We start from the raw sequence: 19,200 nt of genomic DNA on the forward strand, positions 1-19,200 counted from the left end.
TCTTTGTCTCCTTCTGTACATTTGCCAGCCTGCCTGAGTGTGGGTCTAGTTGAGGACAAGGTGCTAAGTGACTATGTTAAGAATTAGAAACTAGTCTTTTCTGCTGTTGATTTGTTAGGTTGTCACCTCTCTAGTGTTAAAAGAGTGTAAGATACCTGTAACTGTCTTACCTTTGCTATATAATTCTTACTTTAAAGAGATTTGAGAGGTCATAAACTCTGGAGAAAATATCTGGTCTTTCATTTTGTTGATCATATGACTTATCACCAAGCAAAAAAAATAATAAATTAGGAGTAATAATACCTCAATAGCTTGTGACATGCTTCCCTAATACGGTTAGACTTGTGATAATGACTTATCCCAATAGTGGAGAAAACTGACACAACAAGAAGTACAGAATTAATTCCTTTTATTATGACTCCTTTCCATAAAGTATGTGGTGGAATCAATGTAAGAGAAACAAGAGAATGCTAGATTTGGAAGGGACATTAGAAACCATTAGGTCTACTTCTCCCCATATTTTATATATGAGGAAACTGGAATATATATATGAAGGAAGAGATCTGATTAATATCACAGAGTCAGCTGAGGCACAAGTTTAACTCAAATTTAGTTTTTTATATCTACATTCCTGATTTTATTGGTGAAGACAAAAGCATACGCAATAAGTTTCAGGTAAAAGGGCCTGCTAACATTTAGTGACATAAATGATTGCAGGAAAACAGTGACTAGATGAAGAATTGCAAACTATTAATCATCACAAAATGGGGATGGGGGTGATAGAACAGAATTCTCTATTACTGTTACAGACTCAGCCTCCATCTACTTATAAAAACTTTCAAAAGGTGAAAAGGAATAAGAGGAATTTAAATCAACTCAAATACTCACATTTTCAGGTATACTGGGAAGTTCTCTTGTGTCAGGCACAGTAAAGTAAGAGTGCTGAAGGAAAAACAAAAACCAAAAGGTAACTTGTTTTTGTAAAAATGAGTAACAGTAATAATAGTAACAATAATAATATTTACATAACACTTTAAGGTTCAAAGAACCCACATACTATTTATTTGGTTATGACCAATAAATCTATGGAGGTAGATGGAGCAAATTTTACTGAAGAGGAAATTTAAGTTTAGAAAGAGTAAGTAATATATCCAAGATCATACAGTTAGTAAATGAAAGAGTTGCAATTCAAAACCAGATTTCACGATTCAAAATTAATGTTCCTTTTAATATGTAGAAGATTGCACATCATCTGGAATCAACCATGCTGAATCACTGCTAAAATGATTTTATAAAATTAAATAATTTGTTGATGTAAAGAAAAATGGCAATAAAGTTTACTACAAAATATCCTGAATATTTAAAACCATTATTTGGAACTATAATACAAAGGAGAAAATTAGCCATTGACATTCTTTTACCAATGCTGTTGAGGGGACAATGTCCTCTTGCACACAAACATAAACTCTAACAAAGTTGTACCTGGTTGAGATTATATGTTTGTCATAAAGTCAAGAGATGTCTAAACAGTAAGAAGTGATTTTTTTAAAAAATCCATAGATGCTCATAAAAATCATCATCCAAGATTTGATGGGGGCTGCAATTTGTGTTCTAAAAGGCAATATTCACAAAGAAATTGGAGATTTTAAAAATGACCAAAAAAAAAAATTTTTTTTAAAATCTCATCAATTCTTGCCTTAAGTATTATTTCCAACATCTACAATTTTATTGGTACAAGAAGTTCCTCCATCAACAAAAATTTTAACTCCATATTTTAAGTTAATTGAATAAATATTTCTTGAATTTAAACTATGAGATGAATCTAAAAAATTCATCACAGTAATCATAACATCAAATTTCTTCAATCATTTTTTCAATTTTACAATTAATTTCTTCTTCCTTTTCCCAAGATTCTGCCGTGGGCTCTCTAATAGTCTCATCTTTCTCTTCCCCTTCCTCTTTTCTTCTCAACATTCTTCATAAGCAGCTCCATTAGATTTAATTATCACTTCTATGTAAAAGACTCCCAGATCTCTCTATCAGTCATAGATTTTCTATGACTGCTATCATCTGTCTTCTGGATATTTCAAATTGGATATATTATAGACATTTCAAAATCAACATATCCCTGAAGTGAACTCATTGTCTTTCCTCTAAAAAGCCACCCTTCAAACTTCTCTATTTCTGATGAAGGCATCACCATTCTTCTAGTTACCCAAATTTATAAGCTCAGTCATCTTCGACTCTTATCAATCATTTCAAGTGTCTGAACAGCTGCCCAGTTGATTCTAACTCCATAATCTTTCTGGTACCTGGTCTATTCTCTAAACTTAAATAACCACCAACCTTATACTTCTCACTTAGATTAGTAGAAAAAGCATAAATGATCTCCCTGGCTTCAGTTTCTCTCCTTTTTAATCCATTCTCCTCAGAGCCAAAACAATATTTCCAAAGCACAGGTCTGACTAGGTCACTTCCTTGATAATGAAATTCCAGTGGTTCACTAGCATTTTAAGGGTCAAATACAAACTCCTCTATCTGGTGCTTAACACAATACCTGGCACATATATAGAATAATATTTAGTACAGTGCATGGTATATATAATGCTTAATAAATGCTAATTAACTGTGGGCTCCAACCTACCTTTCCAGCCTTGTTAGACATTATTCACTTTCATAAACTCTATTGTTCAGTTAAACTGGCCTTTCCATTCCTTATATATTCAGGTCCTATATCTATGAATTTCCATAGGTTTCCCCTTATGCCTGAAATGGTCTCCCTCCTCATTTCCACTTCACAAAATTACCAATTTTCATCAAAGTTCAGTTCAAGTACCACTTTCTACATGGGGCTTTTCTTGAATTTATCTGCTGTTATTTCCTCCCCATGAAAATAAGACTGTCTTTATTTTCTACAATAAATTGCAGTGAAATTTCTAGAATTCTAGAAATAAAAAGAGTAGAGGTCACTAATCAAAACTAACATTTCTTAATCAAGTATCAAGATCTTAGAATCTTCCAAATGGGTCGGGGGGTCAGAGGAATCTGGGTAAGGTAATTTTGCTATCAAAGTTATCTAATCCAATGTGTGAAAAGAAGGTTTCTCTCCAATTAATACATGTAAGGCCTTGATAAAGTTTTAAATATGTAAGTCAGATGGTCTAGCCCTTGTAATTTCTTTATAATGTAAGAATCTCTAGGATTATGTGAAGAATAGAACTTGCTTGTTAATCTAGTTCATACCGTTATTATTTAAAAAACAAAATCAGTAACATAATATTCTATTAGGATCAAAGATTAACAAATAAAAGAAAATGCATCCAAACAGGAGGAAAGTGAAATACCTACAATAATTAAATATAGAAAGACAAAGCAAAGGAAGGAGCCATCTTTAAGTGGTACGACCCTTAGCACCAGAGAAGAATTTCCAGGGCATAAAGCACAAGGAAGAGAATTTTTGGACCAACTGTTCTTATTATATCATCTTACTAAGTATATTTTATGAAAGCTAAGTGTACTTGCTAATTATCAATGGGAAACACATTGGTGTTGACTCATAAGCAAGAGTGGTACAAATTGAATCACTCAGAATTATCCTTACAACTTAAAAAGAGCATCAGTTACAATGACTGGCATGAATTTTGTAGAGAAATGGTACGAGGAGGATGCTAGGTATACAGGTAATCCTTTCTTATGGAATATTAAGTCCTTGTTACTATATTACCAATGGTTAGCTCAGTTTCAATGGTAAGTAGTTAAGAAAAGTCTATTGGTTTACTGGCTGATACTTTTGTAGTGGAAAATGACAGAGACAGGTGATAAAATCTTAATGAAATAAAAAGAAGAAACCCCTTAAAAAGGTACAGAGAACTCCTTAGTGATGCTTGCTCAGAGGATGGCTAGTCATTGGATAACAAAAGATGAACCACGTTTCTAGAGGCCTGTTAACAATCAAGACATAGTTGCTAGCTTTAAGTAAATAAATTTGAAACAAGTATGGTCTCTGGCAGTAAAAAAAAAAAAAAAAAAAAAAAAAAAAAAAAAGTAGCTATGAAAGAGGATCTCAGATGTTGAGACAAATTTGTTCTGAACAATTTTGCTAGTTAAGAGAGAGTTCATCAGCTGTGGCATCTTATATATTTGGGGTAGAATAAACTGCAAACAGCAAAAATTATAGGATCAAGATAGAACAAAGCATTAAGCATCAGAGAGGAGAACCAGCTGTGAATTCAAGAAAGAATTAGCCCTGAAACTCAGAACTCAAGAGGTAGAGAAAAGTATGTCCAGGGAACTCTGCTAAATTACCTTCCTAGAGAAGATATACTCAAAATGAAGGTAGTAAGAAAAGAAAAAGTTAGTAGGGATCTGAAGTGAAAGATGTCAGTTACTTTGGACATATGCATTCCCTATATGACTAGTGATATAGATAGGATTTATCAAAAGGACAGGAATTTATTTAAATTAACTGAGAGGAGTTTGCCTTTCCCACATATGTTCTACACATGTGTGCCCACATGCTATGGATACTTTGTGATTGTGCAAGAGTATATTCCAAGTTTGTGGGGAAGTATACCTCAACCTTGTGGGAAGGGAAACTTTTTATTAAAATTATTCTTACAATGCCATCTCCAAAAAAGCTTCTATTTTGAGTTAATTGTGTCTACCAGATAACTAAAGGTATGATGGAGATTCATGAACTATAGTTTCAAAAGTAAAGACTCATATAATATTTTGAACCTAAATTAGCCAACTGCTTTTCCCCTCTCTCCAAGGGGATACATTAGAAGACGAACTACATTTTAGAATAGCTCTCTGAAGGATGTAGTAAATACATCAAGAATCTAAAACTGTGTGGGAACTCCCTTCACCAAGGTCTATCTGCAATACACACATAACTTGGTGGATAAGACAGGGTAGTTTGCTTGAAACTCAATTTAACTGAGTCTCACCCATAATTACACAGCAGCGTTTCAGACACAGGATTTGAACTTAGGTCTTCTTAACTAAAAGTCCAACACTCATTAATTCCACTATACCTTATCTCTTCTCTGAGTGAGCCAGAGCAAATATTCCAATTTTAAAGAAGCTTGGAAAGAGGAAGCAATTTGCCTATAAGAGTATATATTAAATCGGTGTCCAAGGTCAGCATTTATACTTGTCTCCTGAAGCCATGCTCAAGTAAAAAAAAAACATTCTATTACAAGGTGCTGCTTCTTTTTTATGAAGGCAAAAGCCTTTATTAAGTGCTCACTACATGCTAAGCACTGTTCTAAGAGCTGGGGATACAAGTAAAGATTTTGTAATCAAAAAACTCAAATACTAAGAGAAGAAGAGAAAATACATTAGTATATAACACAACTAGCCGGACACTTTAGTATGAACAGTAACAGGGATGGTGACTTGGGGTCATAAGGGAATAAATCCATGAACCCCTCCCAGCAGCAGTGAAATGGTTGATTTGATCACAGTTCCAGAAATGGGGGAGGGGAGGAAGTGTAAGATATAGGTATGTCAGGAAGCCAGTTTTCAGAAAAAAATGCCTGTGGAGTAGAGAGCAAAGTGAAACATGACTAGTGTCTGTCTGAAAGAATAGGCTAGGTGGATCTGTTACCAATCAGAAAAACAGAGCTCCTAGAAAGAAGTTCTGAAGATGAAATCATGAAGCATCAAATCATCATTTTCATGGGTGCTCTGCTTTTCTCAAAAAAGAGAAAGTTCTTTAGAAAAAAATAATTGAAGAGAGTGCTGTTTTGTAGACCACTGGTGGCTTCATTGTTTATAATGCATTTTTCCCCCTTAATCCAGAGCTTATTACTTTTATACTTTAAGACGATTTTTGCTAAAGAACCTGCCACATCTGGCCATTCACTGGGGGAAGGAAGAATCTCCAACTCATGAATGGAACAGACTAACTCTGCTGACTAACTGCTATGTAAAAACATTACATTTTAGCATGCATGTTTAACATAGGGAAGTGACAATATTACTGAAGTACAGAAAAGGTGTGGTAATATCTCTGGTGAAATTCGATACAAATAGAGGTTGTCTAGTCACTGGATAGAAAAGATAGGTGACACTTCGAGAGAACAGCTAAAATCAAGATATACTTGCCTGGTCTTGAGTAAAAGCACAGTGAAAAACCCCAAAAACACTATGCATCCAGTGGAAGCATGGTTGAATGTAGTAGATCTCATCCAAAATATGATGCTCTGTTCAGTAAAACATTTGAACTGAGCCAAAGAAAATGGTTGTACTTCTATTATCTAGTGAATGGAAACTTAACATAAATCTACTATCAATCCAGTAACACTTTTAAATGAATTTGCATTTTATTTATCACAAGGTGTCAACATTTTTAGAAAGTGTTGTTATGCATATTTAATATGTATTGGTCTACCTGCCATCTAGGGGAGGGAGTGGGGGAAAGGAGGGGAAAAGTTGGAACAGAAGATTTTGCAAGAGTCAATGCTGAAAAATTACCCATGCTTATGTCCTGTAAATAAAAAGCTGTAATAAAAAAATGAAAGTGTTGTTATGTATATGTATGAGACCTCTAACTCATTCAGTTTACAAAAGAGAGACTTGCTTACTTATTGTATTGAGTCACTTACCGAACTGAACTAAACCTGTGACAGTAAACCATAGCCATTCAGATCCCTATGGGTCCTGACTAGGAACCAATGGTAAAGTGGAAAAATCTTTGGACAGTCAGGAAACTGTGATTCTTGCTTATTCTTCTTAACTTTAAAAGGACCAGAAGAGATGCTAAATGAATGAATAAAGAAGTATTTAAGAAGAACAAGAAATGTACATAGGTCTATGCGAATTTTCGGATGAAGAAATTGAAACTATTTCTAGTCATATGAAAACGTGTTCCAAATCATTGTTGATCAGAGAAATGCAAATTAAGACAACTCTGAGATACCACTACACACCTGTCAGACATTCCCAATTGATGGGCATCCCCTCAATTTGCAATGCTTTGCTCATTACAAAAAGAGGTGTTATAGATATTTTTGTACATATGTATCCTTTTCCTGCTTCTTTGATCTGCTTTGGATACACGCTCAGGAGTGGTATTGTTAGTCAAATGATATACATGATTTTATCACCCTTTGGACATAGTTGCCAATTGCTCTCCCAAATGATCAAATCAGTTCACAACTCTAGCAACAATGCATTTAGTGTCCCCCATTTGTCCCATATCCCTTTCCAACAACTGTCATTTTCTTTTTCTTTCATATTACCTAATCTGATAGGTGTGAGATGATACCTCAGAGCTGTTTTATTGGCATTTTTCTAATCAACAATAATATAGAGCTATTTTTGAAATGAGTTTAGATAGCTTTGAGTTCTTCTGAAAACGGATCTTTTATATATATCCTCTGGCAATTTATCAATTGGGGAATGATTCATATTCTTACACATTTGATTCAGGTCTCTAAATACTTGAGAAACAAGGACTTTATCAGAGAACTATACTACATCGAAGAAATATACCTAATTTCCAGCTTTCCTTATAAACATGGCAGAATTTTAAATTTAATGTAACAAAAATTATCTATTATACAACCCATAATGTTTTGTATCACTTTTTGGTCATAAAAATTTTCATCTTCTTAGAACTAATAAGTAAATTTTTCCATGCTCTCCCAATTTGCTTTAGATGCCATCTATTCTTTCTTAATCACATACCTGTTTTGACCTTTTCTTGGTATATAATATGATACATTGGTCTACACTTAGTTTCTGTCAAACTGCTTTTCAGATTTTCCCAGCTGTTTTTGTCAAATAATAAATTCTTGCCCCAAGATCTGTTTTTGAAACACTCAAATACTATGGTCACTTACTTTTGTGTACCTAATCTATTCCAATGACCCTATTCCTCTATTGTATTGCTTAGTCAATGCCATAATCATTTCATAATTAGTGCTTTGTAATTTGTTTTGACATCTGGTACTAAGCTACCTTCTTAAAAAAAATTTTTTCCCCACTGATTCCTCCTTGATATTCTTGATCATTTGTTCTTTCTGATGAATTTTATTATTTTTTCTAGCTCTGAAAAATGTTTGTTTGTTTGTTTGTTTTTTTGGCAGTTTGGTTGGTATAGCATTGAACGAGTATGTTAATTTCAATAAAATTATTACTTTTATTATATTGCCTCAGTCTCACCATAAACAATTAATATTTCTTCAATTGTTTAGAACTGACTTTATTTGCAATTGTATTCATACAATTTGAAGGTCTGTCTTGGCAAGAATATTCCCAAGTATTTTATATTGTTTGAAACATAATAGATTCTGCTTAAGCCCCTTATTTTTACTCTGTATGTATCTTGGTTTCAAGTATGTCTCTGGTAAACAACATATTGTTGGATTCTGGTTTCTAATCCATTCTACCATTCACTTCCTATTTGTATTTATTTTAAATAGAATTTATCTTTTCCTACTGGAGTTTGCAGGTTATGAAAAAACATGATTTTTGTGGGTTTATTTTATACTTTGCAATTTTGCTGAAGTTGTTAATAATCACAACTAGTTTTTTTAGTTGATTCTCTAGCATCCTCTAAGTATACCATTATATCATTTTCAAAGAGTGATGGTTTTGCTTCTTCCATGTGCATTTTAACTCTTTCAAGTTATTTTTTTATTGCCATAGTCAATATTTCTATTACAATACTGAATAATAATGGCGGTAATGGCCATCCTTATTTCACTCTGATCTGATTGGGAAGGCTTCTCCTTTATTCTTATCACAGACACTGATGTTTTTATTGATGGTTTTAGATAGATAGTATTTATCTTTTTTCTTTTTTTTTTCTGAGGCAATTGGGATTAAGTGACTTGCCCAGGGTCACACAGCTAGGAAGTGTTAAGTGTCTGAGTTATACTGACTTCAGGGCTGGTGCTCTATCTACTGTGCCGACTAGATACCCTGTATTTATCATTTTGAAGAAAGCTCAATTTAATCCAATGCTTCCTAATGCTTTAAAAGAAATAAATGTTATACTGTCAAAAGCTTTTTCTACATCTACTGATAATCATATAATTTTTTAGTGGGGTTTGCAAATAATAGTCAATTGTGCTGATAATTTTCCTAATATTTAACTAGTCCTGAATTCCTTCTATAAATTTCACCTGGTCATGGTGTATGATCTTTGGGATATATTGCGACAAAGGTCTAGCTAATATTGTTTTAAATATTTTCATCACTATTAATTAGGATTATTGATCTACAGTTTTCTTTTTTCTGTTTTTTTCCACTTTCTGGTTTAAATATCAGCACCATACTTGTGTCACAAAAGGAATTTGGTAGTATTCTTTCTTTGTCTACTTTTAAAAATAGTTCATAAGATTTTGTAATTAATTGTTCTTTAAATGTCTGGCGGAATTCAGTTGTCAAGAGGTAAACATGGTTCAGGGTCACACAGCTAGTAATAGTCTGAAGTGAGATTTGAATTCAAGACTCCAGGTTAGAGACTATCCACTGTACCACCTAGCTGTATATAATCTTTAGTATAATTAATTTCATTGTCTATGGTACCTTTTAGCAGAATGTAATTTCCCTGCTTATTTCTTTTAATGAGGCTGCTTTTTGGTTTTTTGCTTTTTTTCCTGAATTCCTGATTGCCACTCTTGCTTTTTTTTTTTTTAAACTTCAGCTGAAGCATAATAAATTCTGCTTCATCCCTTTATTTTTACTTTGTATTTCTGTTTCAAGAGTTTCTCTAGTAAACAACAGTGTTGGATTCTGGTCTCTAATCCATTCTACTATTTACTTCATTTTATGGAAAAAATTCATCCCATTCACATTTACAGTTATCATTACTAACAAAATGTTTTTCTCTCTGTTCATGCTTTTCTCTCCTTCCTCAAATTTACAGTTATCATTACTAACGAAATGTTTTTCTCCCTGTTCATCCTTTTCTCTCCTTCCTCAAAGTCTGTTTAACTTCTAACTACTGGCTCCCATAATCTACTTATCACTTTCCCCCATTTCTTCTCTTTTACTCTTCCCTATCTTACAACAAATAATGGTTCCCTAGTGATATAATGATTGGTTTATACTCAATATACTTTAATGATGTAACTGTAATAGATCATATAAACTGGGACAAATTCAGCCAGAGACTGATTCAGAGAAGACAGAGGACTGGAGGCTGGAGCTCAAGCTCTTGGACTCAGAGAGAGACATTCCATCTTCATCAGCCTCGTTGGGGCTCTCCTGCTTCCCCCACTGAGACTAAGGCCCATCTGAAGAGTCTCCAGAAAGCTAGCCTAGGCCCAGGCAAGGAGACTGTGAAAGAGACAATAAAGACTTTTTGGACTTTATCCCTGGTTATTCTCCTAGTGATTACTCTGCTAAAAAGAAGGCTGGTCCAAGACCTCCACAAAGCTAAACCAGAACATTACATTTATATGAGATAATTTTCCACATTCTTCCTCTCCCTTCCCCCTTCTCCCAGTACACCTCTTTTTCTCATCACTTAATTGAATTATTTTGAAATCATCCTATTATAGTCAACTCCAATCTGTGCCCTTTGTCTACATATATATTTTGTGTAAGTGCCTTAATAATGTAATGTTCAGAATCCAACCATTCTGCAGAGCGATCTGGAATTATGCCCAAAAAGTTATCAAACTGTGCATACCCTTTGACCCAGCAGTGCTACGTTTGGGCTTATACCCCAAAGAGATACTAAGGAAGGAAAGGGACCTGTATGTGCCAAAATGTTTGTGGTGGCCCTCTTTGTAGTGGCTAGAAACTGGAAAATGAATGAATGCCCATCAATTGGAGAATGGTTGGGTAAACTGTGGTATATGAATGTTATGGAATATTACTTTTCTGTAAGAAACGACTAGCAGAATGAATACAGAGAGGCCTGGAGACACTTACATAAACTGATGCTGAGTGAAATGAGCAGAACCAGGAGATCATTATATACTTCAACAACGATACTGTATGAGAATGTATTCTGAGGGAAGTGGATTTCTTCGACAAAGAGATCTAACTCAGTTTCTATTGATCAATGATGGACAGAAGCAGCTACAGCCAAAGAAAAGAACACTGGGAAATGAATGTAAACTGCTTGCATTTTTGTTTTTCTTCCCGGGTTATTTTTACTTTCCGAATCCAATTCTCCCTGTGTAACAAGAGAACTGTTCGGTTCTGCACATATATTGTATCTAGGATATACTGTAACCTATTTAACATGTATAGGACTTCTTGCCATCTAGGGGGGGTGGAGGGAGGGAGGGGAAAAATCAGAAAAGAAGTGAGTGCAAGGGATAATGTTGTAAAAATTTACCCTGGCATGGGTTCTGTCAATAAAGTTATTAAAAATAATAATAATGTAATGTTCTACATAGGAATACAAAAATTTTAATGAAACCCTTATGAATTCTTTTTCATGTTAACTTTTTAAATGTTTTTCTTGAGTCTTAAATCTGAAATGTCAATATCATTAATGAATGAATATCAATTTAGAAATTTGTAATGATATCAACTATAACAATTTATTTAAGAATCCATTCATTTTGACTTAGTTGGCCTTATAATAGGTTTCAAGGTAATTCAAGATTAGAAAAACAATACAATTTATGAAAAAACATAAAAATTATTTCAATGAAAAAAGAAAAAAGCTATTGATAAAACAAACACTAACTTATACTAAAATACCTACAAAGTAGAGGACCAGAGAGGGATTTTTTTTAAAAGCACATTGAAATGTTTTTTTTTTTTTTTAATGTAAGCATTTTAAGCAATGAGAATCCCCAACAAGATTTTCCAGTGTTTATAACAGCAAAACAAAGATGCCCATTATTTTTTGATACAGTTTTAGAAATGTCAGCAATAGCAAAAGGATAAGAGAAAAAAAATTAAAGGTGGAAAAATAGGAAAAGAGATGACTAAACTATTCCTACTTATTGATGCTATGATAATTAAACTGGAAAATCCTAGAGATTCATCAAGGAAATTTAAGTGAAAACATAAATAGCTTCAAAAAAAATTCCTTCAAAAAAGACTAGAAAAATAAATCCAAAAAATTATCAATGGTATATAAAAGAAAATCCAAAGGACAATAATAGGAAGGGAAGGATCAATTAATTTAAAAATCTACCTATAATATGTATGTAGATTCAATTATAAAATATCCTTAAGAATAATGAATTTAAACAGAGAAAAATCATAATATTATCCATTATCCAATTAAATTTAAAAATTTGATATTATACTAAATCAAAGTAACAAAAGGATATTTTACAGCACTGATAAAATAATAACCACATATACTCAAAGGAATAAAAGATCTAGAATATAAAGGAAGAAAATAAAAAAGAGGTAGAAATTAAAGGGGAATCAAACTTGAACTCCTTAATCACTAAAAACATTTGATTTTAAAAAACAGAAAAATAGTTCAATGAAATAACCAGAATTCAGAAATGATGAAATTTAACGACTTGTTGACAAAAGAAAAGCAAAAAATGGAAAAAAATGTCATATTTTCTGAGAAACTCTAAGGAAACTAGAAGCATTCTAACAGAAATTAGGCTTAGACTAACTTCTTAGTACCATATTCCTAAATAAATTCAAAATGCACCTGGATATTAAAGACCAAAGATCAAAAAATTATTAGAAAAGCTGATAATACTTTTCACAGCTATATATAGAGATTGAAGTCTTCATAAGATAAGTAACTAGAATTACAAAACTTAAATAAATTATTTCAATGACAAGAAAATTAAAACAGCTTTGCACACTTAAAATAAATGTTTCTAGGATAAGAAGAAAAGTGGAAACTAAAGAAATCATATCAAATTCTTTGGTAAGGATTTGTTATCTAAGACTTTTAGATAACTAACAGATAAAAAGTTATTCTCAAACAGATAAGTTAGCAAAAGATATTTATAAACAGTTGTCAAAGGAAGAATTATAAACCATCAATAACATCTTGCAAGAATAATAAAATAATAAATAAAATATATTATTTATTATTATTATATTAATTAATATATTAAATATACTTTTAAATTAAATAAATAAATAAAGGATGCAAAAAATTTAAATAATCAAAATAAATCTGAGATTTCATCTAATATATACCAAGTTGGTAAAGATTTTAAAAGACACAAGGTTGTTCTATCGAGGAAGCTTGTATCCTAGTATCCTGTAAAATGTATCCTAGTAAAATGAGTATGACATGTTTGGAAATCATTCTGATCTAATCTACAGAAGAGATGCTGCTCAATTCCAAACATTCCTTTATAGATATGATAATCTCTAATAAAATTAATAAACACAATGTATTTTAAAGTTGGGAAAGGTCAACTTACAAGTGAAGGCTAACATAATTAACATGTTATAAAATTGAGGAAGTCCAGTATTTAAGTATTTTGATTACATGTGAATAGAAATTATTTTAAAAAGACCATCAAGATTCTCCATAAGACAAATGGTCAAAGGATAACAGCAGTTTAAAAAATAAAAAGTTATGAACAAATAACAACCATCTGAAAAATTTCTATAAATAAGAAAAGGTAACATGCAAATATTTAGTATCTACAACACTCCAATATAAAAGAACCAGATTAAAATGTATTTGGGAAATATTTAACAAAATGAATAAAAATAAAGAAAAACATTGATAACATTACATTAAGTCATTGTAGTCTGCAGGGAAGAAGTCATATATAGATTAGTGATCCATTTTTTCTTTCTTTCTTTTTATATATATATATATATATTATTTTTTTTTATTTTGAAAAAAATTTCTTTACAACATTATCCCTTGCACTCGCTTCTGTTCCAACTTTTTCTCTCCCTCCCTCTACCTCCTCCCCCAGATGGCAAGCAGTCCTATACATGTTAAATATGTCACAGTATATCCTAGATACAATATATGTGTGCAGAACCGAACAGTTCTCTTGTTGCACAGGAAGAATTGGATTCAGAAGGTAAAAATAACAACAATAAAATAAAAATGCAAACAGTTTATATTCATTTCCCAGTGTTCTTTCTTTGGATGTAGCTGCTTCTGTCCATCATTGAGCGATTCACTTTTTCCACCCTGTTTCTATAAGTTTGACATTCCTGATGTAGATCATTAATAATCCAAGAAATACAAATAAAAAGAGTCCAGAAGTTTCATTTTGTACCTTGAAAATTGGCAAACATGACAAAATATGGGAGTCATTGAAGCTGGAAGAACATGGACACATTGATGGCAGAAGTGTGAATCATTATAACCATTTTGGAAAGGTACTTGGAATTATGTTGGTAAAAATGACTATTATTTCAGAGATTCCACTACCAGGCTTATTATACCTCAATGAGCATCACTGATAAGAAATTCCCCACATATGCAAAAATACTTATAGGAGCACTATTAATAATAGCAAAATATGACAAATTAGATATCTATCTTGATATCTTGATATCTATCAAGGGAAGAGCAGCTAAACAAATTGTGGTACATGAATATAATAGAATATAATTGTTCTGTAAGAAAGTATGAATAAAAAATGCATAGAAAAGTCAATACAATTTAATGCCAAGAAACATAAACAGAAGCAAGAAAACAATGCACACAATTACTAAAATAATACATCCACAAAGCAATAAAAAGAAAATATTACAAAGTTACAAAGAACAAGCACCACCCCCCAAAAGGGAAATGAGAAGACATGCACATGCCAAACCTTTGCAGATGTATGAACTCCACAAGTAAGTGTATAATACATATATTTATAGACTTTTTCAACTTGTGGATTGGTTTCTTTTTTTCTTTTATAAAAAAAATTTATGTTATTTCAGATGCTCTCTGAGAGTGGGAAGAAGGGGAGATATGAAGGGAAAAAAATTTTTTTAAAACCACAGTCCAATTATGAAATCTCTCCTTGAACTGCTTTCAAAATATCTTCTTTTTGATATCAGACTTTTTTTTAAAATAAATTTTAAAGTTTTAAATTTTATTGTAACATTTCTTGCTGTCTCACAGATTCACTGATTTCTATTTTCAAGCAGTTCATTTCTTGGGTAATTTCTATCACATTTTATTCTAAATTATTTATTTTTACTTCCAAATCTTTCCTGCAAAGCTTTTATTTCATTTTTATCTTGTTTCACTTGTAGATATTTACGTAATAAATGTAAAAAACCTTTTTTTTTTCCCCCCTTTGAAAAGAAAATCCTAAATGGAGTAATAAAGAGTCAGACATGATGGAAAACAACTGAAAACATATTTATGGGTAATGGCCCATGAGGGAATTAATTTTGCCTATTTGTATTTTTTTGCAACAGGGTGGTTTTACTTTCTTTTTCTTTTTTTCATGGGGATGGATGGGAGGGAGAAAAAGAAATTTTGACTAATCAAAAAAAAAAAAAAAAACTAAAACAAAAATGTAGAATTTTTTTTTTTTTAAAGGAAGTCATGGCTAGGAAGGTATTTACAAGTTTTCAGGTCTAACTATCTGTAGATTACAATTTATCAGAAAATGGAGTCACAGAGAAGGGAGATGATTTGGTCAAAGTCACAAAAATTATCATTAGTACAGCACTACAACACAGCTATCACTTGGATCAACTGAAATGAGAGCATAGTAAAACATAAAAGATAAGCCAGAATAATAATAGAAATAATAAATTTTTCTCAGTGACTGCAAGACCATTGTTTTCTGAGAAAGATAATGGTCTTGATGAACGTCTTCCAAAAAAGGTTTCAGGAACTAAAGATGCACTGAAGGTATATATCAAGGACGTAAAGTAGATTACTATAAAGGCAGATTCACCAGACTCAGACACAGAATCTATTACTAGCTAGTGGCTGAGACAATTATAGTTACACTCTGTCCACTTTAAAGCAAACTTTGAGTGCCTTCGCTCACAAATGTTACTATCGATAGAATGCCTCTATCCTAACTTTTATCAGTCAATGCTCATCCTTTATCAGCCATTAAACAAGCCTTCTATTATAGAGATCAGAATTCAGATGTCCATCTCTCTTTACTTTGCATCAGTAACTGTCAAGTTTCAAATTCAAGAAGAGGTTATTCCACCTAAGACGATCATTATTTCTAATGGCTTCACCATGCAGCCTCATTCAAGGCTGGCTACTACCTTTCTTAGAATCCTCTCCATCTAATTAGAGGATTGGAGGGTAAAGAAGATACAAATGAGCTTTTCAACCAATTTGACTTTGTATCTGCAGTTATGTCTAGTTTCAACTCTAGGGGACAAGATACTTCTTGGTGCCTGTCCCTTATTCACTCTGCTTTCTAACCTCCCTTAGGGTATTGTTTTCCCTCATTAGATTATAACTTCCTTGAGGGCAGGGATTATTTCTCTTAGTCTGATCTTAGTTAGAACTTTCTCATTTTAGAAATGAGAAAACCAAGGCCTTCAGAGGTTAGGTGACTTAGACTAGTCCACAAAGGATATATGTAGCTGAGATAGGATTCCACCTCAGGTCCAATAAGTAAGACTTTTTTCTATCTTATCTCATAATGATCATTTCTTTCGCTTCCACTAAAGTCAAAGAAAAGCAGAAGAGACAATGTGATTTTGAAAATGAATAATTGATTAAGAATATGGTTTCTGAAAATGTGATTTGAATTCTGGATTACAGTTTAAAAAACAAGTATGACAGACTCCTAGAATGGGATGGGTCTTACATAAGAAAGACTTGTAATCATACTGTGTTAGTTATTGAAAAATCCAACCCAAAGATCTTGAAAATGAAAAAGGCAATAGGAGGAGGGAAATTGTTTACGTATATCTGTTATGAACCAGAATTTGATACAAGGTGATAATTCACTGGAATTGATAGAAGCAATGCTTGTGTGTTTGGGTTTGCACCTTTGAGAGTTCATACATTAGCTCACACACATTAGTTCATAAGTTTGGAAGATTCACAAGTGTTCACAAGTATGGGAGATAAAGTTAGCTTTATAACTTTGGGAATTCACAACTCCCATAATCCCACTCTCAGAGGAAGAGTCAACCTTTGAGAGAGCATAAAAACAGCTGAGCTCAGTCAGCAGAGACAGTTGAAAAGATTGAGAGTGGAGGAGCATCAGTTCAGAAGAAGCCACGAGTTGGAGATGAGCTGGAGCCAGAAGTCACTTTGGAAGATTAAAAGAATGAGAGTTCAGTTCGAGAGAGTGAGAAGCTAATCTGCAGTCGGGCAGAACCAAGATTCAGAGAGAGACTGAAGCTAGCAACAAGAGTTCTCGGAACCAAAGAAAGCTAACTGTGCTATCTTGGAAGAAACAATAAAGAACTACTTTAACATATATCTATCAAAACAAATACAATTGAGAGAAGCTGAAATGAAGGAAGATGAAAAAAGAAGCCAAGATAAAAACTCATGAACTCAAATGTTCAAAGAAATGCCTAAAATTTAGGCCACACACAAAGTAAACTTATCCTAATGCAAGGATAGAATTTTGATTTAATAACTACAATTGAAATTTGATAGAGTGAAAAACATGACTGGAAATGGCTCAGTCACTCCAAACAAGGAAAATAGTCCACGATGCAAACAGGAAGCTCTCACAATAAGAAATCTAAATTATCTACAGCCACGTGAAAACATGCTCTAAATCATTAATTGAAAAATATAAATTAAAGCAAATATGAAGGTAAACCACACATCAGATTGAATAAATATAATATAAAAAGGAAACTGACAACTAACTATTGGAGGCGTTTAGGGAAAATAGGCATTGATTTGTCCATTTTCCAAATTATTTTAAAATTATGCCCCCAAGTTCATTGAAATGAATGCCTTTGGATCCAGGCATACCATTGCTAAACTTATAGATAGAAGAAATCAAAGAAAGAGGAAAATTATGCATACAAACAAAAATGTTTATAATAGTACCTTCTATTGTAGAAAAGAATCACAAACAAAGCCTATGTCCATAAATTGAGGAAAATTATGATACATAAATGTAATGGAATATCATTATGATTTAAGAAATGATGAATAGGATGGTTTGAGAAAATCCTAGGAAAATTTATATGAACTGATGTAAGCTGAAATTAGTAGAACCAACAGAACAATTTGTACAATAACAACAACATTGTAAAGATAAACCACTCTGATGCACTTAAGAATTCTGCTTAATGGAGAATTTTACACAATTTGCACAGTCACAATTTTAGGGCTTATGATGAACCATACTATTCACCTAGAAAAGGATGCAGAATAAGGCATTTTTGAACACAATCAATGTGAGAATTTGTTTTGCCTGACTGTCCATATTTGCTACAAAGGTCTGTTTTTTTTTTCTTTTTTCAATTTTAAGGGGTGAGGAATGGGAAAGAAAGAGAAAAATAAATATTAATTTAAACAAATATATAGTTATATAATATATAAGTAAAAGTTATGTAGAAAAGAGCATGAGTAAATATATTAAAAGACACAGAAGAGGCAGAATGGGAATGAGTAATTTTAAGTAATATTAAAAGTATTTAAGTAATATTAAAAAGATATAGTTCATGTGAGGAAATTCAGGAAACAGAAGGTGGAAGCATAGTAAAGAACATTTGGATGATAATTAATGGAGGGAGAAACAGAAGCAATTTTGTTATCAGAACATACGAAAACACCACTTGTATAGAAGAAAACAAAACAGATGAGAAATTCAAGAAACAAACCACAGCCTGAAATTTAAGTAAATTATAATAGCAAAGTTGGACTTCAGTTATCCAGACATCTAATGGAGCTTTATGGCAGACTAATCTGCCAAAGATAGAACTAATAGTAGCTTACTGACTTGCTGGATGTTAATTTCATCTTTCAAAACAAAGAAAACATGATTTCAACCACTCTGGAAAGAAATTTGTAATTACACTAAAAATAAAATAAATGTCTATGCATTTTGAACAACAGAAACCACTGCTGGTTATATTCCCTGAGAAAGTCAATGGCAATAAAGAAAGTCTTTCCCTCCCTCCCCCACAAGATGATTATAGCTGTAGTTTTTGCTGTAGCAAATAACTGGAATAAAATTAGATACTCATAGATAGTGTAATAACTAACAAATTGTAGCAAATGAATATAATGAAATATTACTACGCTAAAAAAAACTATGATTAGAACTACAAAGAAACATGGAAAAACTTATGTAAATTGCTTCAAAGTGAAGTCAGCAGAAACAGAAAAAACATATGCACAATAACTATGGCAAAGCAAAT

At 32.3% G+C, this 19,200-nt stretch overlaps 1 protein-coding gene across 1 annotated transcript in view; it reads right to left on the minus strand.

The window, feature by feature from the left end:
• The window catches only part of DENND1A (DENN domain containing 1A), a 645,990-nt gene that overhangs the window by 338,754 nt on the left and 288,036 nt on the right, over positions 1 to 19,200 (minus strand). The window contains 1 exon segment of the mRNA XM_031954278.1: positions 889 to 942. Within this exon segment, the coding sequence (XP_031810138.1) occupies positions 889 to 942 (54 nt within the window).

Source organism: Sarcophilus harrisii, chromosome 2, assembly GCF_902635505.1.
Source record: "Sarcophilus harrisii chromosome 2, mSarHar1.11, whole genome shotgun sequence".
Classification (NCBI taxonomy): Eukaryota; Metazoa; Chordata; class Mammalia; order Dasyuromorphia; family Dasyuridae; genus Sarcophilus; species Sarcophilus harrisii.